At 46.5% G+C, this 25,587-nt stretch overlaps 1 protein-coding gene across 3 annotated transcripts; it reads left to right on the top strand.

Moving 5' to 3' along the window:
- Positions 1 to 6,720: 6,720 nt before the first annotated feature.
- On the top strand, positions 6,721 to 25,390 carry HEPACAM (hepatic and glial cell adhesion molecule; the record flags this gene model as incomplete). Of its 3 annotated transcripts, none has more annotated exons than XM_082628410.1 (7): positions 6,721 to 6,970; positions 21,849 to 22,190; positions 22,865 to 23,146; positions 23,438 to 23,537; positions 24,076 to 24,149; positions 24,452 to 24,522; positions 25,085 to 25,390. In XM_082628410.1, the coding sequence occupies 7 exons, from the start codon at positions 6,886 to 6,888 to the stop codon at positions 25,388 to 25,390; spliced, it is 1,260 nt and encodes a 419-aa protein (XP_082484536.1). The 3 variants fall into 3 exon arrangements, with proteins under 3 accessions (XP_082484536.1, XP_082484535.1, XP_082484534.1); XM_082628409.1 differs by having other exon boundaries at positions 6,886 to 6,970; positions 23,438 to 23,531; XM_082628408.1 differs by having other exon boundaries at positions 6,886 to 6,970; positions 23,438 to 23,531; positions 24,076 to 24,305.
- Positions 25,391 to 25,587: the final 197 nt, after the last annotated feature.

Below are 25,587 nucleotides of genomic sequence, written 5' to 3'. Positions count from 1 at the left end.
CCTGCACGCCAAAACTAAGACCCGGCACAGCCAAATAAATAAAATATTAAAAATAAATAAAAGACAATTTGTAAGGGGCAATGCAAATATATTATCAACAGTATTATAGATAAAGATGCAGCTCTCCCAACTAGAGTTAAGCACCTAGGCAAGGATTGTGTTTTCTGTTGCTTTTGAATGTGACACCCTTCCCCACATCCCACTCCTCTTACTAAAGTCTGGAACACGGAACGCTCTTCACACAGTAGGCAGTTATTAGATGCTGGCCAGCTGAGTTCCATTTCTGTGCCTCCCTCTTTGGGAGGAGGGCGGGAGAGGGAGGATGGGACCAAACCCGTTCCTGACAAGGTTGGTGGGAGGACACCATCTGAGGATCTAGGAGAAAAGAAAAAATGAAGCCATTCATGAGTTGGGGTAATTTGTGGCTTCCCCATGGTTTTTCAGCCTGTTTTTCTTTGAGCACTGAAGCTTTACATGAACAGAAAGCCAGAGATGTTTTCTAGAATGTCCTCGCCACATCTCAAATAGGTCAAGGAAAGCTGGATCTCTCCCCGCTTTAATACCAATTCATGTCTCCTCTTTGTCCCTCTGGAGAGTTGCTGAATAGGGCACGTTCATCGACCGTGGACACAAGCCTGAGTTCCTCTCAGTTTCTGAGGGGGTGGGAATTCTATTCAGAAATCAAATATTGACTCTCAGCATAAAACACTTTGATGTTTTCAAGTTTTCCACTTCGGAACTGGGAGCACCTCCTCCCTGGCTTATGGAAATCTGGACCCCATGCCGTTGCTGGATCACATTGTTTCTGCTAGTAAACCCCACGCCTTTTTGAGACACCCTATCTGTAGAACGCTTTTCTTCCAGGCATCCCCTCACATTCACAGAACTCACAGGCAGCAAAACCAACGTTCAGGATGAAGGCCCCGGGGAGGGCACGGGGAGCCTTTTGACCCCCATCTCTGTTCATATTTGATGTTTCTCAGAAGCGAGCCAGAGCTGGGGAATTTTAAAAAGAAAAAGGAAAGAAAAAATGTCCTTGGGGAGGGCCATTCCTCACTCTCCAGGCCCACAGAAAGCTTATTTTTTCCAAAGAGAGCTAGCTAATCTGTCCCTGGTTCGCTGGTTGCCGGGAGCAGCAGGGCCCTGCCTTCTCTCAACTCAAAGCCTCACACAAATTCCTCGTTCCCAGGCAACGCACTGCAGCGCCACAAATTCCCGAGTCCTCCCTCTCCCTCCTTTCTGGCAAACTGAACTGATGGTAGGGACAGCTCTGGCACCGTTCACATATAGGTTTATGGATCAAAGAATTGAAAATAACTTCAGCAACAAGAGAGGGCACCAGGAGTGGGCAGAGAGGCCCACCTTACATCCTGGGGCTTAGTCAGAGGGTGGGTGCTGGGGGTAAAAGGTTAGACCAGGATTTGGACTTCCAACTGATGACCCAGAGAGGTGGTCGGGAGCCTCAGCTTTGATAGCAACTAACCTGGGTTTCTAATCCAGGTTCTGCCACTCAGTAACTATATGACCTCAGCAAACTGCTAACTTCTTGAAGTTTTAGTCTCTCTTTGTAAAATGAGGTGATAATATCTACTGAAAAGGAGGTACTGGGAGAATTAAATGAACAAATAGATACAAAGTGCCTGACAGTAGGAGTAGCTTACACACACACACACACACACACACACACACACACACACACACTTTGAGAGCAGTTAGAGAAGGGGAGAAGGTTTGGACGGGATACCTTCCTGCAAGGTCACCCAGAAATCTGGGGAATTAACTTCTCCTTACCCTGGAGAAGCAGCCTTCAACGCATATCTGATGGCAGTTTGTGGATAAATATCCCAGCTCCCTTGCCCCTTGGGTGGGATAATTCTGAGGCTTATTCTTCAATTTCCCACAGGATTAAGCTCTAGCTGTCCACGGTAGTAAATTGCTTGATGTGCAACCTTCATTGGCTTCCTTCCCTTCCATGTCTCATTCCCCCAATATCCTTCCTGGTTTTGCGGGGATCACCTTTCAAATAAACTATTTAGCTTCTTGTCTTGGAGTCTGCCTCTGGGGGAACCCGGACTAAGATACCAATATTTCTCCAAATTTCTGAAGGCCTAAGTTCTCAGCACTCTCTCTGACTCCAAACTCCTGCTTCACCTGAATTAGTCCCTTTAGAGATCATTTCACTGTTCTATATGTTCTGTCCTCCTGCCCACCTTGTTGATCCAGACCTGGAACTCCATCCTTTGTCTCAGTGCGTAAACACACACACACACACACACGCACACACACACACGTATTAGTTTTCTATGCTGCATAACTAATTGCCACAAATTTAGCAGCTTAAAACAACATATATTTATCTTTTTTACAGTTTCTGTGGGTCAGGTACAGCTTAGCTGAATTTTCTGCTCAAGGTTTCATCAGACTTCAGTTAAGGTGTCAGCTGGTTTGCAGTCCTTTCTGAAGCTCAAGGTCCTCTTCCAAGCTCATGTAGTCATTGGAAGAATTCAGTTCCTTGTGCCTGTAGTACTGAGGTTCCTATTTTCTTGCCAGCTATTAGCTGAGGGTAGCTCTCGGCTCCTAGAGTCACCAGCATTTCCCTGCCACGAGGCTGTTTCACAACAGGGGAGTTGACTTCTTCAGAGTCAGCAGGACCATCTCTCTCTGGTCTGCTAAGTCTTGTATAACATAATCTAACCAAGGGAGTGGCTATCCTATCACCTTTGCCATATTCTATCAGCTAGAAGCACACACACACACACTGCAATTTGTGTACAGTAAACTTTTCTTAGAGTTTTGAAGAAGACAGAGGAGAAAGGGTTTTATAGTGTAACAATGCAAGTTGTTCTTCAATTGTTTTCAGCTCCCTGCCCCTTGTTGCTTCCTCACCCCGACCCCTCACGTCTCTCCTCCCTGCTCTTTCTCCATCCCCAATTCCAGTTTGTTTCTATTGCACAGGGGTTTATCTGTTTGTGTCTTGACGCTTTTTGCTTCAGGCCTTACCTTCCACTCCTTGTGGCATATCTAGATATCTTTCTTGCTAAAGACAATTTACTCTATAAGAGGAATTTGGGTGCCATTTGTTAGATTATTTTTCATTCTGCTACCAAAAATTAATTACAGTTTAGTGAAGGAGACAGATTTGAGTCAATTAATAACAAGACGTGAATGAAGGGAAGGAGGGGGAGGATGCTAAATATAAAAATCACCACTGATGTTATGGTATTAGCAAGGACCAAACCTCTCCAGTAGTATCCGTGCCAGAGCATTCTTCCTGCAGCCTGGAGACAAGAGAAGAGGCCAAGTGGGCAGGGACATTCTTAAATCTAATGGTAGGGTTACTAAAGCCTACTTATCTATACATCATTCACGTGTGTGTGTGTGTGTGTTGAAGGAGGTTTCCATTCTGAGCTGCAGGGCCACTGCCTGGGTGCTCAGCATAGCGGCCTGAGTATGGCAGGCCAGGGCTGCCATGGGTGCGAGGGAGAGGAGGGTGGGAATCCCAGAGCCCCAGAGCAGGTGCCAAATGAGAGTGGCCTGAAGCACCTGTGTGCAGCCAGAGGGCCAAGAGGACCGGGCCGAGCTGCTCAGGAGAGGACGATGCCCGCGGAAATGCATCTGTTGAAGTGCTCAGTGGAGGAAAGGGCACGGGCCTTGGATGCGGTCAGTCAAGTAGTGTGTCTGCACATTGCTTAATAGCCATGTTATGCAGAGCTCAGAGCTCCTCCCTGGGAGGAGACACATAAGAATGAAGAATTACAGCCCCTGCCCTGGAGAGCCTCCCAGGCTAATGAGGAGGTAGCCACAGTAACCATGTTTTCTGATCCCAAGGGGGACAACCCTCTTCAAAGCTAAAGAAAAACATAATATATATAATCAGGATATCCGTACCAAAAGAAAAAAACGAAAGACAAAAAAGCAAAAACCCCAGTCTGAATCATCAACAATTAGCTGGAACAGACACACCCACAGGGAAAAACACAAGGAATGCATGGAAGGATAAAACAAGGTCAGCTCAGACAGGTGAGATCACCGGTACGTGTTGTGTGTGAGACTAAGTTGGCTGGGCTGTTACCTTATGTTTCTGTCACCCATTGCCTATTGGATCAGTGGCCCCCCTCAAAGTGAATCCCAGTTACTTCTGGGAATTCCCAAAGGGATGCCACACGTGTGCTCACACATCGCTCTGTCATCTGCAGTTGCTGTTTGGTGCCCTCCCCGCTGTCATTCCTCCAGCCCGGCTCCCCTCACAGTTACCCTTCACTCCACCAGCTGCTAGAGAAGTCCCCCTGCCCCCCACAAGTTCTCGACCATTCAATAGTCAGCGACTGTCTGCTGAGCACCTACTATGTGCCCCGCCCTGTGTTACACAGTAGGGCTACAGAGGCCAATAAGACACAGTCCTTCAATCAAAGAACTCTCTGTTCTTGAGATGAGAAAAACACAGAAACAGATGATATACGCCTCTGTAGGGCTACTCATCTTAGAACACCTGAAGCAGGATTGCAGAATTGCTCCTTGTACACTCAGATGTGCAAAGGCACCGTGGGGCCTTTGTGCCTTTGCAGCTGCTGGGGTCTCCCATGTGAGCCTCACACCGCCCCCGCCCAGGGCAGCAGAGGAAAACCAAAAGTCAGTCCATCCTGGTAAACTCAGTCTAACCTAACCACCTGAACATTCACTTGAGGTAGCTCAGTCTCTGCTTGGATCAGTCTTTCCAGTTTCTTCCCCAAACCCAGCTCTTCTCTGAGAAGGGTTAGAGTGAGCATAGGTGGTGTGGCTTAGGGGTCCTTGTGGCAACGGGGGAGATGGTGTCCGGGGCCTTCTCAGGACACCCACTGGTCTCTGCACGAGTCTAGGTGGCTCTCCGGTCTGAGGGGCGGTTGGTGGCCCAGCTGTCACCTGCACAGTGCGGCCCCTTTGCTCCCTGTTCTGCCCTCTATTGGTGCTTTACCCTCCAGCACCTCTGGGTCCCCTCAAGGGAACATGTGGCCACTTGGGGCACTTTCGTATTCTGCGTGGGTGTAAGGAGCCTAAGGTTCATCCCTGGAGGGGACGTGGAGAACTTAGATCCTGCCCACATCTCCCTCTATCACAGTTCTCTTTCCACAGTCCTTCAGGATGAAAAAGGCAGAGTTCAGGCTTTCTATTTCCTGAACACCATATCCTTTTACCTCAGACAATAAGCCTCTGGACCTACCATCACAGGCAAAAGAGGCCATTTGTCTACAACTATAGAAGAACGCTATGATCTGGTCCACAGCCTGCTCTGTGATACATCCAAGGAGCAGATAAAAGAAATTAAAATATCCTTCTGTACCTTACAAACACTGGCTTTCAAGTCTTTCGTCTTGCTACTGACTCTAAAATACTATTTTCGATGTCAGAAGCTGAATATTGCCTTTCTCTTTTTCATTGTATTCATGCTGAAACACCATTAACTCTACCAGAGGCAGACAAGCGCCTTGAGCTGTGTAGGAAAAAGTCACAACCATAAAGATGCAAAAGGAAAAAAATCTGACTTGTGTATTTCAGAATATTTTTTGGAGTTCCTCTGTGAAGTTCAAAAGCAATGCTTCCCACCTCTTCTCCCCATCCTTTGGCTCAGATGGACCATGCACTCAATCTTCAGTTCTAGAAACCTGGCTTACACAAGCTGTCTCCAGTATGTAAAAAGAATACTTTTAAGAGATAGCTACTGCATTTACAAAACTAAGGTCAGCGTCAGAGACAGTCAAGAGGGGAAGTTGTAAACTTTGGTCTCACCAAGATATAAAGATCCCTAAAGGAATGGAAAAGAAGAAGAGGCAGTTTTTTCTTAAAGTTTAAAATATCACCTCTCCAACGAAGAATTTTCTAGGCACTCTACCGTACTAAATCTTCATCAGTCCTCTCAACAATTTCTACAAGGAAGCTACTGTTTTCCCCCCTTTTACAGATGTGAAATTGGAGAATTAACAAGGTTGCACACCCATCCCCAGATCACACAGTTAGCAAGCATACATTCCACTGATGCCCCTCAGGAGAGGATGTGGACGTGGTAATGAAGGGTCAGGGTAGAGCTGGGGTGTCTCTCTTCATCATGCCTCAAGACTTGAGGAAATGGCTGGGCTGTAGCTGGTGACAGAACCCCAGGCCCTTGGGCTATTACCTTCATCTTTGTTCTGACATGTTCTAGGAAATGGGCTGGAGGCTAGGGAATGAGCAGAGTAGCTTCTGGAGAAAGGTTCCCAGAATCTATGTGATTCTATGATAGGAGAGAGAAGCCCAAGCAGCACCAGGACAGGTATGAAAACAATAGAATTCAAGCCATATTCCAATCTTCTTTCTTTGGGGTGGAACAGGAGTTTTCCATTTCTTCAGCAGTTTCTGGAATCTCTCATTCCCCAGCTTTTGAAAAGCTCCTCTCCCTCCATTTTCAGAGTTTATTGGAGGTGTGTCCCTGGCGCACACCCTCCTTTGCAGGAACAGGGAGCGTGAGGTGGAGACAGGACAGGTTGGGACACACAAGGTCCAATTTAGTGTGTGTCCCAGCCCAGTCCCTTCAATGAGCCCAAATCCTCATCTCCCCCTGACAGTGGGGCTCAGCGCAGGTGAACAAAGAGCTGCTAGGCTGCTGGGACCCATCAGACTGAACCCTGTGCTGGAGATTATCTCCCAAGCAGATACTCTCCTCCGAACCCGGGATGTAGGGCTTTGAAACTAGAAAATGCCAGGTCTGAAAGAGAGGAAAGAACAAGTCCAGCAACACACAGAGCTCTGTGTATTCAGAGGGAACTTGGCAGGGTTGTGTTCGGGCAGAGAAACTCCGAGTGGTACAAAGGGACGTGCCCAGAGTGGAGAAATCATGCTAATTGTGTGCACCAGAGCTGGAGAACGCCACCCAAAATGAAGAGAGAAAGGGAAGCCCTGTCCAGAGCCTTCAGTGCCCTGCGCCTCACTCCTTTTCTCTACCTGCTTCTGATCCAGACAGGTAGGAGACCAGAGGGTAAGACAGGGTCTAGAGAAGGGACCCAGGGCTTTCAAAGGAGAGGGAGGGGAGAGCTGAGGGCCAGAATGCCTTTGGGGTGGGAGGAGGGGAGAATGCTCAGCCACCGTGGGAAGCGTCTCAGTGAATTCAGGCATTCGTGTTGAATGTATTTCTTCATTCTGTATGCCTCCTGCCCGGCCCCTGCCCCCCATCCCCCAAAGCCTGCATGACTTTGCAGCTCCCACGGCATTCCGTACATTAGATGGAGGGCAATGAGCCGTTTCTGATGGGATGTCTTGTTGGCGTGGGCCAGTCTGGCATTCTTTCCGAGGGACTATGGTGGGCCTTGGAGGGGTGGGGAAATCTTGGTTTTGTGTCTCCCCAGCCGCCACCCTGGCTTCTCTGAGTGTAAAATAACAAGGGAGATGAAAGAAGCTTTGGAGATAATAAGCCTCCTGGTTTGGGAGAGTAACACCAACCTATGCATAACACACACGCCATAGACACCTACCTCCCCCTACCAGCTTCTTGGAGAAATGATCTGATTTGAAATACACATGCTTATGTGCGCACACGCAGGCGCGCACACACACACTATTCCAGAGAGCCTAGGAATTCACAATTTAGTGGGGCAAATAAGATGCAGAGATCATTTTAATAAAATGCAGAAACTACTATGAGTCAGAGAGGCAGAGGGTTCCAAGAATCAGAGAGAGGTCACCTACCCCATCAGGAAGCTGGTGCTGGTGGTACAGGATGGGAGTGGGGGAATATCAGGGGAGGTTTCCTGGGAATGTCTGCACTGAATTTTAAAAGATGAGAAAAACAGATAGGTGTGGGAGTGAGCATTAGAGTTGGGAAAATGGGCCAAGGTCAACAGCTTGAAATGGTATCACATGTTAGGAGCAGCCCAGTCAGTTACCGCTGCTGGAGAAGAAAGTGTGGATGGAGTTAGGTGAGACTGGTAAACTCTGCTAAGGAAACTGTAATATAATTTGCAAACAATGGGAGCGTGGGAGGACATTGAATGGTTTTTAATCTGGGAACCAGCAGGGCCAGAGTATAGCTCAGATCCCTCACTCTGCAGTGAGGCGTTGGAGGTGAAACTGTAGGCAAGCAAGATAGGAAAGGAAGCCTGTATCCATTTGCTGGAACCACAGACTGGGTGGCTTCAATAGCAGAAATGTATTGTCTCACAGTTCTGGAGAATAAAAGTTCAAGATCAAGGTGCTGGCAAGGCTGTGCTCCCTCTGAAGGCCCTAGGGAAGGTTCTGTTCCAGTGCTCTCTGCTGGCTTCTGGGAGTTCCTTGGCTGTAACAGATTAACTTTAATCTTCACATGGCATTCTCCCTGTGCTTGTGTGTATATCCAAATTCCTCCTTTTTAAAAGGACACCAGTCATCTTCGATTAGAGGCCCACCCCACTCCAGCATGACCTCATTTTAGCTTATTACCTTGGCAATGACCACACTGCAAAATAAGGTCACATTCTGAGATACTTGGGGTTAGGACTTCAAGATATGAATTTTAGGGGACACAAGTCAAACCATAGCGAGGCTATTGCAATAGTTCAGGAGAGAAGTGACCTGGGCTGGAATTAGAATAAAGAGAGGGGGAGTGAGGGATGTTGAGATAATATTTTGGAGGGAAAGTCAGGACCTAGTGATTTATAGGAAGTGAAACGATCTAGAGAAGGAGGTAGGGTTTCTGTGTGAAACCATAAATTTAAAAAATGGGGCAAGGTTGGGAGATATGATAACTAGTGTTTCTCATGTTGAGGTTGAAATGCCTATGAGTCATGTGTGGGAAAATGTTGAATAACCTAAAGCTGGAGGGTTGGAGGGAAGTATTTGGAAACTGTCAGCCAAGAGGTGAGATTTAAAATAAGGAGAATGAATAAATATTTCCTTGGAGGAGAAAATGAGCTAAATATGGAACATTGAGGAACCCCAAGATTTGCAGAGGAAGGCAGAGAATAAAGCCCACTGAGGAGCCCCAGAAGGAACAATCAGAGACACAGAGGGAGACCTGGGAGACTGTGGTATCTATAAAGTGAAGGGAGTTGGGAGTTTCCCAGACAATCATCATCAAATGTATCAAGGAGCCCAGTATAATAAGGACCTGAAAGAGCCCATTAAAGAGCCAATTAAAAGGTTACCATTAGGGACTTAACTGGTGGCACAGTGGTTAAGAATCCGTCTGCCAATGCAGGGGTACACGGGTTCGAGCCCTGGTCCGGAAAGGTCCCAAATGCCACGGAGCAACTAAGCCCATGCACCACAACTACTGAGCCCATGTGCCACAACTACTGAAGTCCTTGCGCCTAGAGCCCGTGCTCCGCAACAAGAGAAGCCACTGCAATGAGAAGCCCATGCACCGCAACGAAGAGTAGCCCCCGCTCTCCGCAACTAGAGAAAGCCCACGTGCAGCAACGAAGCAATAAATAAATAAATAAATTTATTTAAAAAAAAAAAGAGGTTACCATTAGTCTTGTTGAGAGCGGTCTCAGTGGAAATTACAATGAGTTGAGGAAATGAGAGCTGAGGGTATGGAGGCAGTGAATTGGGAATAGGAAATGCACAATGAATTATACAAATCAGAGATGTTCCCGAAGCTCTTTCAGGTCATCATATGGTAAAGAAAAAAATATATAGAAAGATCTTGTCAGTCAGTGTGATTAGGCAAAAAAAAAAGGTGACAAAGGATCTCCTGTGAGGGAAAATGGAACTTAATAATTATTATATAACAAGGGACTTCCTTGGCGGTCCAGCGGTTAAGACTCCGTGCTTCCACTGCAGGGGGCATGGGTTCGATCACTGGTCAAGGAACTAAGATCAGGCATGCCACATGGCTCGGCCAAAAAAAAAAAAAAAAAGGTATAACAAAAAAGTTCTAAAGATAAACTATGCTAATAAGATATTAGTTACAATCTATGACAGGTAAGACTTGGTAAGTGCAGGGTCAGGCCATTGTACTGCTGTGGACTCAAGAGCAATAAAGAGCTGAGGAATTTCTGCCATCCTCAATCTACGAGGAAAGTGTCAGCTTCTGTGACAAATAAATTCCAAAATTTAAGGCCTCCTGGCATTAACCATGGAGTAGTCAGTGCCGTTTCAGGCTAGGCCTGGAATGAGGAAAGACTGTTCCATGAGGTTTTTCAGGCACCAAGCTGATGGAGCGCTATCAACTTTGACATGTGTTTCCAATGGTCAGTCTGAGATTTATCTTCATTTCTTTTAGGTAGAGTATTAAAAAAAAAGGAGGGAGGTTTTTCTAAATCAGCCTATAAAAGGTGTCTACAACTTTTGCTAGTATTATTGACTAGAAATCAGTAGTATCATAATTAATTGCAAGGGAGGCTGGGAAATGTATTTTTAAGATTGGCACTAAAAGGGGGGCTGGACCATGTGGCCCTGGCTCCCAGAGATTTACCTTAATCCCTTGCCATACTCCCTTATGACAGCAATCACCAAACTAGCCTCAGGCAAGTAACACTTAGTACTCTGAACCTAATATGGCCTAATGAGGCTTTCCTAAATTCATCACAGCCCTATTCCTGGAACATTCAAACAAGGCTTTTCTAGAGGCTAGGATACTATTTACAGACATAAACACAGCATGCCATAAATCTAGATAATCTGATTTGCAAGATGTTACTCTCTGGGATCCTAGAGTTAGCGCATCCTCTACCGACCCAGTAGCAGGAAGTCCCTTGCCTGGTTTCCACCCTTTTAGTCCTAAGATCACCTTCACATCGTAGGTGCTGTCTTTTTTTTTTTTTTAATTGCAATTGAAAATTACATACAGGAACATGCATTTTGCATAAGGATACAGTTTTACGAACCTTTATGAAGTGAACAGACCCATTTAATCAGCCCCCAAGACCAAGAAAAAGAACATTTCAGCACCTCGGAAGCACCCCCATACTATTTCTGTTACTATTGCCTTCCCCCCAGGGTCACGGTGGTGTCCTAACTTCTAATATGGATTAATTTTGCATGTCTTTGAACTTCATAAAAATGGAATTATGTGTATGCATTCTTTTATGCCTGGCTTCTTTCAATGAGCACCAAATTTGTAAGATTCATGCATTTTGTTGTTAAAATTATAACTTGTTTGGTCTCAGTGCTGTAGAATATTCCATCGTATGAATTTACCACAATTTACCTATTGAACTTTGATAGACACTTTGGTTGTTTACAGTTTGGGCCTTTATGCATAGAGTTGTTAAAACATTCTAGTAGATGTCTTTTGGTGAACAGATATACCCAGGAGTAGAATTTGCTGAGTTATACGTGTGTGGTTAGACTTAGTAGACATAGCCAGAGTTTTCAAAAGTGGTTGTATCAATCTACATAGTTGTATCAATCTACATTCCCACCAGCAGTGATTGAGAGTTCCAGATGTTCCATATATTCACCAATAATTGAATCTTCTCGTTTTCATTTTAGCTATCCTAGCATGAGGTGGCATCAAATTATGGTTTAAAATTGCATTTCTTTTTTAAAAAATTTTTTAAAATTTATTTCTTTTTGGCTGTGTTGGGTCTTTGTTGCTGCGCGCGGGCTTCTCTAGTTGCAGTGAGCGGGGGCTACTCTTCGTTGTGGTACGCGGTCTTCTCATTGCGGTGGCTTTTCTTGTTGTGGAGCTCGGGCTCTAGGCACGTGGGCTTCAGTAGTTGTGGTTCACGGGCTCTAGGGTGCAGGCTCAGTAGCTGTGGCACACGGGCTTAGTTGCTCCGCAGCATGTGGGATCTTCCTGAACCAGGGCTGGAACCTGTGTCCCCTGCATTGGCAGGCATATTCTTAACCACTGCGCCACCAGGGAAATTGCATTTCTATGATGATTAATGAAGTTGTGTCTTTTTCACATATTTATTAGCCATTTGGAAATCCTTTTATGTGAGGTACCTGTTCCAAGTCTTTTGCCCACTTTCTACTGAGTTTCCTGGATTTTGTTAAAGTACTAATTTGTAGGAATTTAAAATATATATGTTGGATATGAGTTGTTTATAGGATATATGTATTACAAATATCTCTCACTGTACAGCTTGCCTTTTCACTCTCTTAATGGTGTCTTTTGATGAACAGAAGCTCTTAACTTTATTGTGTCCAGTGTATCATTTTCTTCTTTTATGGGTACCACTTTTCTGTCCTGTCAAAAAAATCTGTGTCTGCCCTCAAGTCATGGAGATATTATGCTATGTTTTCTTTCTAAAACATTATTTTTCCTTTCGCACTTAGATCTACAATCTACCTAGAATTGCTATTTGTGTGAGATGTGAGATAGAGATCAATATTCTTTTTTTTTCCCTATGTGGCCCAGCACTATTTATTAAAAAGAAAAAAAAATTCTTTCTCCACTTCACTGCAGTGTCACCTGTGTCATAAGTCAAGCAATCAGGGAGTTCCCTGGCGGTCCAGTGGTTAGGACTCCATGCCCTACTGCAGGGGGCATGGGTTCGATCCCTGGTCAGGAACTAAGATCCCACAAGCCTAGCAGCCAAAAAAAAAAAAGTCAAGCTATCATGTTTAAGTCTGTTTTTGGACTCTCTATTCTGTTCCATTGATCTATTTGTCTATCCTTGTGCCAATATCACAAAGTAAACCTCATGGGATTTTGATTGGCATTGTATTAAGTTTATAAGTCAGCTTGGGAGATATGACAGCTTAACAATAATGATTATTCCAATCCAAAACATGGTAAATCTCTGTGTGTCAGCTTAACACTTATTAGCTAGGCACACATTACTGAACGTCTACACTCTGTACAGTGTAGAAAAAAAGCTATCCTTCTCTTCCTGGATCCCAAGGGCCTTCTTCACCATTTCCATTTCCTGGTTTTCTCTTATATTCCTGAGTGATTGACACTTAAAATGATTTCACACTTTTGTAGGCCTCAACGTGGTAACAGCATAAGAAAACAATACAATAACCCCAACAGTGAAGGCCCTATACAGTAGGGACAGAGGAGGGTGGTTGTTTTCTCAGAGCCTTTAATATCCTTTATTGTTAATTCATTAAGAAAAACATTAAAAATGAAAAGTGGAAAGCAATATTTTTTCCTCTTCGAAAACCACGCTGTGTGCCCTTGGGTTACCGTATGCAGTTCTGGTTACCACACCTCAAAAAAATAATAGAGCTGGAGAAAGCCCAAATAAGGGTATCTATACTAGCCAAAGGGAAAGAGGAACTTCCTTGTGGAGACACATCCAAACAAAACAAAAAGCCCTTCAGATAAAAAGGGATTTAACTGCAGTCAGTGTCATCAGAGTGTATAGATTAGGTGTAACACGTTTCCCACTATCTCATTGATACTTTTAAAAGGTAAATTGAAGGCAAATACTGGTAAAAGAAAACCTTTGCCCAGCAAAAATGATCACATGAAAATGAGTAGATGATGGTTTCTTTAAAGGAAGAGGCTATTAAGGGATCCCAAGGCTACTGGTAGGTACCTTCTTTTTTATTTTAGCATTTTATTTTTATTTTATTTTATTTTTTATACAGCAGATTCTTATTAGTTATCAATTTAATACACATCAGTGTATACATGTCAATCCCAATCTCCCAATTCATCCCACCCCCCCACCGCTTTCCCCCCTTGGTGTCCATACATTTGTTCTCTATATCTGTGTCTCTACTTCTGCCCTGCAAACCGGTTCATCTGTACCATTTTTCTAGGTTCCACATATATGCATTAATATATGATATTTGTTTTTCTCTTTCTGACTTACTTCACTCTGTATGACAGTCTCTAGATCCATCCATGTCTTCTTTCTCCATTTGTCTGTCGATGAGCATTTAGGTTACTTCCAAGACCTGGCTATTGTAAACAGTGCTGCAGTGAACATGGGGTGCATGTGTCTTTTTGAATTATGGTTTTCTCTGGGTATATGCCCAGTAGTGGGATTGCTGGGTCATATGGTAATTCTATTTTTAGTTTTTTAAGGAACCTCCATACTGTTCTCCATAGTGGCTGTATCAATTTACATTCCCACCAACAGTGCAAGAGGGTTCCCTCTCCTCCACACCCTCTCCAGCATTTGTTGTTTGTAGATTTTCTGATGATGCCCATTCTAACTGGTGTGAGGTGATACCTCATTGCAGTTTTGAGCTGCATTTCTCTAATGATTAGTGGTGTTGAGCAGCTTTTCATGTGCTTCTTGGCCATCTGTATGTCTTCTTTGGAGAAAGGTCTATTTAGGTCTTCTGCCCATTTTTGGATTGGGTTGTTTATTTTTTTAATATTGAACTGCATGAGCTGTTTATATATTTTGGAGATTAATCCTTTGTCCGTTGATTCATTTGCAAATACTTTTTCCCATTCTGAGGGTTGTCTTTTTGTCTTGTTTATGGTTTCCTTTGCTGTGCAAAAGCTTTGAAGTTTCATTAGGTTCCATTTGCTTATTTTTGTTTTTATTTCCAGTACTCTAGGAGGTGGATCCAAAAAGATCTTGCTGTGATTTATGTCAAAGAGTGTTCTTCCTATGTTTTCCTCTAAGAGTTTTATAGTGTCCGGTCTTACATTTAGGTCTCTAATCCATTTTGAGTTTATTTTTGTATATGGTGTTAGGGAGTGTTCTAATTTCATTCTTTTATGTGTAGTTGTCCAGTTTTCCCAGCACTACTTATTGAATAGACTGTCTTATCTCCACTGTATATCCTTGCCTCCTTTGTCATAGATTAGTTGACCATAGGTGCGTGGCTTTATCTCTGGGCTTTCTATCTTGTTCCATTGATGTATGTTTCTGTTTTTGTGCCAGTACCATATTGTCTTGATTACAGTAGCTTTGTAGTATAGTCTGAAGTCAGGGAGTCTGATTCCTCCAGCTCCGTTTTTTTCCCTCAAGCCTACTTTGGCTATTCGGGGTCTTTTTTGTCTCCATACAAATTTTAAGATTTTTTGTTCTGGTTCTGTAAAAACTGCCATTGGTAATTTGATAGGGATTGCATTGAATCTGTAGATTGCTTTGGGTAGTATAGTCATTTTCAAAATATTGATTCTTCCAATCCAAGAACATGGTATATCTCTCCATCTGTTGGTATCATCTTTAATTTCTTTCATCAGTGTCTTATAGCTTTCTGCATACAGGTCTTTTGTCTCCCTAGGTAGGTTTATTCCTAGGTATTTTATTCTTTTTGTTGCAATGGTAAATGGGAGTGTTTCCTTAATTTCTCTTTCAGATTTTTCATCATTAGTGTATAGGAATGCAAGAGATTTCTGTGCATTAATTTTGTATCCTGCAACTTTACCAAATTCATTGATTAGCTCTAGTAGTTTTCTGGTAGCATCTTTAGGATTCTCTATGTATAGTATCATGTCATCTGCAAACAGTGACAGTTTTACTTCTTCTTTTCCAATTTGTATTCCTTTTATTACTTTTTCTTCTCTGATTGCAATGGCTAGGACTTCCAAAACTATGTTGAATAATAATGGTGAGAATGGACATCCTTGCCTTGTTCCTGATCTTAGAGGAAATGCTTTCAGTTTTTCACCATTGAGAATGATGTTTGCTGTGCCTTTGTTGTATGTGGCCTTTATTATGTTGAGGTAGGTTCCCTCTATGCCTACTTCCTGGAGAGTTTTTATAATAAACAGGTGTTGAATTTTGTCAAAAGCTTTTTCTGCATCTATTGAGATGATCATATGGTTTTTATTCTTCAATTTGTTAATATGGTGTATCACATTCATTGATTGCATATATTGAAGAATCCTTGCATCCCTGGGATAAATCCCACTTGATCATGGTGTATGATCCTTTTAATGTGTTGTTGGATTCTGTTTGCTAGTACTTTGTTGAGGATTTTTGCATCTATATTCATCAGTGATATTGGTCTGTAATTTTCTTTTTTTGTAGTATCTTTGTCTGGTTTTGGTATCAGGGTGATGGTGGCCTCATAGAATGAGTTTGGGAGTGTTTCTTCCTCTGCAATTTTTTGGAAGAGTTTGAGAAGGGTGGGTGTTATCTCTTCTCTAAATGTTTGATAGAATTCACCTGTGAAGCCATCTGGTCCTGGACTTTTGTTTGTTGGAAGTATTTTAATCACAGTTTCCATTTCATTACTTGTGATTGGTATGTTCGTATTTTCTATTTCTTCCTGGTTCAGTCTTGGAAGGTAATACCTTTCTGAGAATTTGTCCATTTCTTCCAGGTTGTCCATTTTATTGGCATACAGTTGATTGTAGTAGTCTCTTAGGATGCTTTATATTTCGGTGGTGTCTGTTGTAACTTCTCCTTTTTCATTTCTAATTTTACTGATTTTAGTTCTCTCCCTCTTTTTCTTGATGAGTCTGGCTAATGGTTTATCAATTTTGTTTATCTTCTCAAAGAACCAGCTTTTAGTTTTATTGATCTTTGCTATTGTTTTCTTTTTTTCTATTTCATTTATTTCTGCTCTGATCTTTATGATTTCTTTCCTTCTGCTAACTTTGGGTTTTGTTTGTTTTTCTTTCTCTAGTTCCTTTAGGTGTAAGGTTAGATTGTGTATTTGAGATTTTTCTTGTTTCTTGAGGTAGCTTGTATAGCTATAAACTTCCCTCTTAGAACTGCTTTTGTTGCATCCCATAGGTTTTGGATTGTCATGTTTTCATTGTCATTTGTCTCTAGTCCTTTCTCTCTTTCTTCTCCTTCTGGGACCCCTATAATGCGAACGTTGTTGCATTTCATGTTGTCCCAGAGGTCTCTTAGGCTGTCTTCATTTCTTTTCATTCTTTTTTCTTTATTCTGTTCCGCAGCCATGAATTCCACTATTCTGTCTTCCAGGCCACTTATCCGTTCTTCTGCCTCAGTTATTCTGCTATTGATTCCTTCTAGTGTATTTTTCATTTCAGTTATTGTATTGTTCACCTCTGTTTGTTTGTTCTTTAATTCTTCTAAGCCTTTGTTAAACATTTCTTGCCTCTTCTTGATCTTTGCCTCTGTTCTTTTTCCAAGGTCCTGGATCATCTTCACTGTCATTATTCTGAATTCTTTTTCTGGAAGGTTGCCTATCTCCACTTCATTTAGTTGTTTTTCTGGGGTTTTCTCTTGTTCCTCCATCTGGTACATAGCCTTCTGCCTTTTCATCTTGTCTATCTTTCTGTGAATGTGGTTTTTGTACTACAGGCTGCAGGATTGTAGTTCTTCTTGCTTCTGCTGTCTGCCCTCTGGTGGATGAGCCTATCTAAAGGGTTGTGCACGTTTCCTGATGGGAGGGACTGGTGGTGGGTAGAGCTGACTGTTGCTCTGGTGGGCAGAGCTCAGTAAAACTTTAATCCACTTGACTGTTGTTGGGTGGGGCTGGGTACCCTCCCTGTTGGTTGTCTGGCCTGAGGCAACCCAACACTGAAGCCTACCTGGGCTCTTTGGTGGGGCTAATGGCAGTCTCTGGGAGGGCTCATGCCAAGGAGTACTTCCCAGAACTTCTGCTGCCAGTGTCCTTATCCCCACGGTGAGCCACAGCCACCCCCACCTCTGCAGGAGACCGTCCAACACTAGCAGGTAGGTCTGGTTCAGTCTCCCCTGGTGTCACTGCTCCTTCCCCTGGGTCCCGATGTGCACACTACTTTGTGTGTGCCCTCCAAGAGTGGAGTCTCTGTTTCCCCCAGTCCTGTCGAAGTCCTGCAATCAAATCCCACTAGCCTTCAAAGTCTGATTCTCTAGGAATTCCTCCTCCCGTTGCCGGACCCTCAGGTTGAGAAGCCTGACGTGGGGCTCAGAACCTTCACTCCAGTAGGTGGACTTCTGTGGTGTAAGTGTTCTCCAGTTTGTGAGTCACCCACCCAGAAGTTATGGGATTTGATTTTACTGTGATTGCGCCCCTCCTACCATCTCATTGTGGCTTCTCCTTTGTCTTTGGATGTGGGGTATCTTTTTTTGGTGAGTTCCAGTGTCTTCCGGTCGATGATTGTCCAGCAGCTAGTTGTGATTCTGGTGTTCTCGCAAGAGGGAGTGAGAGCACGTCCTTCTACTCCGCCATCTTGGTTCCAATCGGTTCTGGAGGCTGAAGTTCAAGATCAAGATGCTAGTAGACCTGGTTTCTTCAGAAGAAAGAATAGACTTTCTTCTGAAGTCTTTCTTCCTGGCTACCTTCTCTTTGTGTGTTCACTTGGTGTTCCCTCGGCACCTGTGCACGCTTGGTGTCTCTTCGGTACATTCTTATATTTTAAAGTTTGACATTCCTTGGTGTCACCACAGGTCAAAATCCTACTTGACGAGGGCCACCTACCTGATCCGGTATGGCCGTTTAAATTGATAGGGACGTCTTGCTGCGAGGTCAGTTTCCTTTTTTTCGGCCTCCAGCGGGAAGAGCAACTTTCTACATAATGATGCCTCAGAGACTTGAGGACAATGATTAAGTTAATCGTTTCTCAAGGTTGAATAGTCCCAGTCCCTTTTATTTGCACTGTTAGCCATTTCCTCACTTCTGTGTCCTGCTTTGGCACCTGTCCCAGTTCTCTGTGTCCCTTGAAAGTTGTGGGACCCTGAACTTAAAAGCAACTCCGATTTTGGCGCGAGTTTTGGGAACCAGTGTTTGCTCAGCGAAAACGCTTTCTTTGTCAGCTTCTGAGAGACTGCTCCCTCCACTCTGAACATACCTACATACATCCCTATGACTCATGGGCAGGCCCTGTTCACAGGCATCCACCTAGAAGAGGGTGAGGCCCAGGGCAATCCACATGCTGTAGCTTCTCCAATGTTTTTATCCAGAAGAATCAAGTTTAAATTGGTAGAAAGTGGGACTTCTCTGGCGGTCCTGTGGTTAGGACTCTGTACTTCCAATGCAGGGGTCACAGGTTCGATTCCTGGTCGGGGAACTAAGATCCCACATGCTGCGTGGTGTGGTCAAAATAAATAAATAAATAAATTGGTAGAAAGAGCTGACTTGAAGGGGGAAAGACATCACAAAAGCAGTAGCAGGACCTTGTATGGGATGCAAGAGAGTGGACGCTGGGGAAACTCAGGGAGGGCCAGAGAAGACAGAAGAGGGGAGGAGAATCCCTTCCACTTTTTCTTGGGGCCGGGACTGTCAGTGTCCAGCCTCCAGGAGGGAGGAAAGGGGAACCTCAGTGCTTGGGGTTGCTAAACCTCAGGATGGCTCTGCATATATCGCTCTCATGTGCCAACCCCACTGCTTCAGACTGGGTCCTGAGGAAGGGGGGGTAGATGTGCCCACCCTGGCCTTTAATGAAGCTCAGTGATTTTTTTCAGGGTCACCTCAAGTCACACACACCAAACCCTATTTGCCTATTCAGGGAAATTTGAAAGCTTGTGTTTCTAAATCAAAGCAAGCCTGGGACCTAGCAGATGCAAGGCAGGAAATCCCATCTAAATTATCACAGAAACTTAAAGCTGGAGAAATCTTAAGGATCATGTAGCCAAACAATTTCAGCCTGATACACAGAGCCATAAGGATTCTTAGCAGCACCCCAAGGTATTGGGGAGGACAGGGCTCTGGTCCTCACCACCTCTTTGACCAAATCAGGTGAACTAGAACTAAATTTCATTTCTTTTCAGTTTCTATAAGGTTTTGTGGGAACAAAAATACCTTTTTAAAAAAAATTTTATTTATTTATTTATTTATTTACTTTTTGTGGTACGCGGGCCTCTCACTGTTGTGGCCTCTCCCGTTGCGGGGCACAGGCTCCGGACGCTCAGGCTCAGTGGCCATGGCTCATGGGCCCAGCCACTCCGCAGCATGTGGGATCTTCCCGGACCAGGGCACGAAGCCATGTCCCCTGCATCGGCAGGCGGACTCTCAACCACTGCACCACCAGGGAAGCCCCCAAAATACCTTTAATTAAAAAAATTTGAAAATAGTTGATTTTGTCCATTCTAACTCCTGCCAATTGAGACTCCTCTCAGTAACAAGTATGTAATATTCATACATATGGTGGCTTTCATCATTAAAGTAGTCTCTTCCATGCTTAAGGTTTTTTTTTTTTTTTCTTTTTTTTTGCGGTATGCGGGCCTCTCACTGTTGTGGCCTCTCCCGCTGCGGAGCACAGGCTCCGGACGCGCAGGCCCAGCGGCCATGGCTCACGGGCCCAGCCGCTCCGCGGCATATGGGATCCTCCCAGACCGGGGCACGAACCCGCATCCCCTGCATCGGCAGGCGGACTCTCAACCACTGCGCCACCAGGGAGGCCCCTTGCTTAAGGTTTTATGATTGTAACATCCTTGACAGGTGATGGATCATAGAATGCCAGGGTGGAGAAGGCCCCTAGAGATCATCTGGTCCCACCACCTCACTATTCAGAGGAGGAAATGGAAGCACAGAGAGGTGAAAGAAAAGTCAATTGGCCTTTCCTTGACCACTTCCAAAGATGATGAGCTCATTACTTAACAATGCATTTGCTCCCAAAATGGACTGGATATGTTTTCAAATTAAATTTGCTTCGATCTCCACAACTAGCCTTTTAGTTCCATTGCCTCCTGGTTTGGTCTGGGTCCTCGAGGTACAAGGAGAGGAATAGGGGTTGGAAAGGTACAGCTCACCTTCCCCAAATCTACACTGCAGCAGTAGCAGAGTGGGAAACAGGGGTGAGAAAGAAGGAGGGAACTTCAGAGGCAATGACAGTCAAAGGAGGCAGCTGGGGGTGCAGAGGAACAGAGAACCTGACATGTATGTGTCTATTCAGCTAAACTCAGCCCTGTTCCTAGCTGACATCCTCTCCAGAAGACCCCTCCCTCAGGTGGCTGTATTGCTCTGCAAGGCCAGGTGCAAGGCCAACGAGCAGCATCTGTTCAGGCTCCAGAGTTCCTAAGAGATCTCTGAAATGTGAGATGTGTCTCTGGATGGGGCTGCCATTGGACAAGATGGTAAAATCCCAGAACTAACTACAGGGCTGGAACAAACCATGAGACCATCTCGTTACCACTCATTTGGCCTGTGGGAAATCTGAGCCCTGAACAGATAAGCAACTTCTCCCAGGTCCTAAGTCAACAATAGGGCCCCGACCTCTGATGCTCGCTCCTGTGTTCTCTCCCCCACACCACAGTCACTGACATACGTATCGTGCTTTTGCACTGTGAACTGGATAAGACACTTGCTCTTGTTATTGTTGTCATCCTTATTTTCTAAAAGAGAAGAGTGAGGCCTAGAAGGATGACTCGCCCAAATTCTCACAGCCAGTAAGCAGTGGAGCCCAATCTTACAAGGTCTTCTGACTCCAAGCTCTTTGCTTGACCTGTCCCAAATCCCTCTTCCATAGGGGATGCAAATTGGGCTGGAGTTTGGGTGAATTTCCAGGACTGTTCTGCCCTGGGCAGGCCTAGTATGATGCTACGTGCAGCTGGGGCAAGGATAGGGGAGGCTCTTGGTACGACCGGAGAGTTGTCCAGTTGTCCTCAGGCCCCTAAACTTGCCCTTTACTGGCGCTGTCTCATGACACCCTCCTTTCTTTGGGAATCTACATGTCCATGCTTTCTCCATCCCCCACTCTCCCAATGCCCAATTAAGGAGAAAATCTGACAAATTCATTCTGAGGTCTAATGACCTATAAGTTTCAGGGGGTAGGGATGTTTGTCAGTTTTGCTCACTGATATATCCTGGGGACATAGAACAGTGTCTGGCACATGGGAAGTCTCAATACATATTTCCATAAATGGGCCACATAAGGTATGGGTTACCTGGAATCTTCCTCAAGAGGAAGGCAATAGGGAAAACTGCCAGAGACAGAGGTCCAGATTGAAGAAGGATTGAGGGCAAAGGGATGGGTGTGAGGGATGACAGGGGAGCGGAGGGGCCAGAGCTACAGTCGAAGGGTGAGAAGGAAGGACTGACAGGGAGTGAAGGGTCCAGAAGGGTGAGGCATGGAGAGACCAGAGGACTCGAAGATGGGAGTGAGGTTAGGAGCCAGGGCCTGACGCTGCCCTCACCTCGTGGGTCTCTGTTCACAGAGCCCCTGGAGGGGGTGAACATCACCAGCCCGGTGCGCCTGATCCATGGCACAGTGGGGAAGGCGGCCCTGCTTTCTGTGCAGTACAGCAGCAGCAGCAGTGACAAGCCCGTTGTCAAGTGGCAGCTGAAGCGGGACAAGCCAGTGACCGTGGTTCAGTCCATCGGCACAGAGGTCATTGGTACCCTGCGGCCCGACTATCGAGACCGCATCCGCCTCTTTGAAAACGGCTCCCTGCTTCTCAGCGACCTGCAGCTGGCCGACGAGGGCACCTATGAGGTTGAGATCTCTATCACCGATGACACCTTCACTGGGGAGAAGACCATCAACCTCACTGTAGACGGTAAGGTCTCTGGCAGGGAAGGAGGCGGGACTGGTGACTGGGACTGGGGCCACGTCCCCCCAGTACATTAGCTAGACCCCAGGAAAACCCACACAAAAGCCGCTTGGGAGTGAGCCAACGGGAATGTTAGAGGTTGGCAGATAGGCCATAGCTAACACGTATACAGCGCTTACTACGTGCCAGAAACGACTGTAAGTGCTTTGCCTATATTGACTCATGTAATGCTCATAATAATCTAGGGATAGTTAATATCACGGACCCCATTTTGCAGATGAGGAAACTGGGGCATAAGTTCAGGCAGCTAGTAACTGGTAGAGCCAATATCTGAACCTATTTTGACCTAAGCTTAGCCCAACTAAAATATCTTCCAGGCTGGGTCAGTTTAAGACATCTTGGAAAGGTGTTTGGGAAGAAAGGAAGGGAAGGTCCATGAGGGCAGGGACCATAGCTGTCTTGTTCAGCATTGTACTTCCTGTGCTCAGTATGTGCTCAATAAATAGTGGGTAAATAAATGAGTGAGTGGCTGTATGGATGGATGGGTGGATGGATGGTGGTAGAGCTGGAGTGATGATCTCTGAAGACCACAGACTGAGTTGGAAGGTAGGCAGTTAAGAAGGGGAAGGGAGATGCTTTTTGGCCTGTGGCTCACAGGCTCCTCCCACCCCCGGGCTCAGTGCCCATTTCGAGGCCCCAGGTGTTAGTGGCTTCGACCACGGTGCTGGAGCTCAGCGAGGCCTTTACCCTGAACTGCTCGCACGAGAATGGCACCAAGCCCAGCTACACATGGCTGAAGGACGGCAAGCCCCTCCTCAACGACTCGCGGATGCTCCTGTCCCCCGACCAAAAGGTGCTCACCATCAGCCGCGTGCTCATGGAGGACGACGACCTGTACAGCTGTGTGGTGGAGAACCCCATCAGCCAGGGCCGCAGCCTGCCCGTCAAGATCACTGTGTACAGTGAGTCTCCTGCTGCCCTCCCTTGGGACTCAAAGCCCTGAGAGGCAGGGGCCCATGAGAGGCTAAGGACATCCCCGACAGAGTGCCACTGGAGGGGGAGAGAGGCAGAGATGGGCCAGCTTTCCCTGGAGGACAGCCACGGGTAGGAAGTGAGCTCTGGGCAAGGTCCACCACTGGCCAGCCATGCTGCCTGGGGTTCCTCTTCTATTTCTTCGGCCGCAGGAAGCTCTCCTCACCACACCCCATGCCCCTTCTGAAGTCTCTCCCACCTCTCTGCCTCTCTCTCCCTAGGAAGAAGCTCGCTCTACATAATCTTGTCCACAGGAGGCATCTTCCTCCTTGTGACCTTGGTGACAGTCTGTGCCTGCTGGAAACCCTCCAAAAAGTCTGGGTAACTCTCCAAGTTCCTCTCCCTGAGCACCTGAATCCTTCAACCCATTCCAGCCCCAAGCTCTGTTCTTTCCTTTAAACGCCTTTCCTCCCAGGGCCCCGCACCTCTTCCCAGGAGATCCATCTTACCACTGCATGTGTTGTATATGGAACCACATCCTGTGCTCACAACCCTGACAACCCCAGCACGATGAATACTGGTTCCACTTGCACGGCACCTTTTGTGAGCCAGGCACTGTGTTTGTGGTTAGGGTGTTACCTTTAAATGTGATTATCTGCAGTTTACAGACAACGACCCGAGACTCAGATTAGTTAAATGACTAGCCCACAGTCACAATGCTAGGGACAGACTCAGGATGCAAACCTAGATGGGACGCATCCCAAAGCTCTGGACTTCTCCCCCTCCTACCGCACTCAGCCCGTCTTCCTGTTACAAGGCCTCGTTTATGGCCATCAGATCCCCCCTGTGTCCTCACCCCCAGAACTTCTCCTGCTCACACTCGACAGCTCTGTTCACAGGGTGCTGGGTTGATTTGCAGGAAGAAGAGGAAGCTGGAGAAGCAAAACTCCCTGGAATATATGGATCAGAATGATGACCGCCTGAAAGCAGAAGGTGAGCTCCCAGCCACACACTCACCCGTCCCATCTGCACTCAGATCAGTGAGCTGCTGGGAAAAGGCCGAAATGGGCGACAAGGAAGCCAGCTCTGCAGGGCCCCTTCCTGCATCAACTGCACGAAGGCTGCAGAGCAGGGAGAGGAGCAGCCAAGGTAGGATCTCAGGTATTCCGGACCCTTTGGTGGAGGCTGGCTTCCCGATGGCCTTAACTGGCCATCGGGAAGCAAAGAGTGCAGGTGCTGGCTGGTGGAAAGGGTTCCGTACCTGGGCCAGCCACCCCATTCTTTGCTCCGTGCAGCAGACACCCTCCCACGAAGCGGAGAGCAGGAGCGGAAGAACCCCATGGCACTCTACATCCTGAAGGACAAGGTAAGCAGCTTCGGGCTGGGTGCCCCACAAACTCTCCAACAGCCCCTACCATGTTCTGGTATTACATAGCCATACCATATTGATGTACCTTTCTAGGACTCAGAATAACCCTGAGAAATATTTGTGTCATCCCCACTTTAGAGATGAGAAAAGTAAGGCTGACAGGGTGAAATGACTTGCCCAGGATCAAACAAGTAAATCAGTGGCAAATCTAGGCTTCAAACCCAGGTCTTTGGACACTGTCTCGGGTGATTTCCCTACTATTCCATAACCAACTCTGTCCCACGCTGTCCAAGGCAGGTGGAAGGCGCAGAGTAAGTGGACAAAGGACTCAAACTAATGCATTTCAACATTTAATGAGCACCTATTATGTGCCAGGCACGACGCTAAGTGTCCTGTGTTGCAAGCAAAAACAGACCTACGCCTGCAGCCCTCCAGGCAGTCGGATTGTGGAGGGAACTATGTCCCCTCCACCTCGGTATTCCCAGCGCCCTGGAACAGCAGGCGCGCTCCCAGCCCTGGCCGGCTGTCCGCTGACCCCTCGCGGCACGTGTCCTTGCAGGACTCCCCGGAACCCGAGGAGAACCCCGCCCCAGAGCCTCGGAGCGCGACGGAGCCCGGTCCGCCCGGCTACTCCGTGTCGCCGGCCGTGCCGGGCCGCTCGCCGGGGCTGCCCAGCCGCTCTGCCCGCCGCTACCCGCGCTCTCCAGCGCGCTCCCCCGCCACGGGCCGGACGCACACGTCGCCGCCCCGGCCCCCGAGCTCGCCCGGCCGCTCGCGCAGCGCCTCGCGCACACTGCGGACTGCGGGCGGCGTGCACCTGATCCGCGAGCAAGACGAGGCCGGCGCGGTGGAGATCAGCGCCTGAGCCTCCTCGGGATCCCCCGGGAGGCGCCCGCGCACTGCTGCCCGCGGCCCGGGGGAGGGCAGGGCAGCTGGGCAGCAGCCCGCCAGGGGCGAGGGGCTAGGGCAGAGGGGAGATGGAGGTCCTCACCTGGCGCTAGGGTTCCGGCGCGTGGACGATTGTGAGCATGCGCAGATGGGGGCACGCGGCGGGAAGGCGGA

The sequence above is a fragment of the Mesoplodon mirus genome, assembly GCF_964341445.2.
Source record: "Mesoplodon mirus genome assembly, chromosome: 7".
Taxonomy (NCBI): domain Eukaryota; kingdom Metazoa; phylum Chordata; class Mammalia; order Artiodactyla; family Ziphiidae; genus Mesoplodon; species Mesoplodon mirus.
This window is presented reverse-complemented; position numbering and strand designations above follow the sequence as displayed.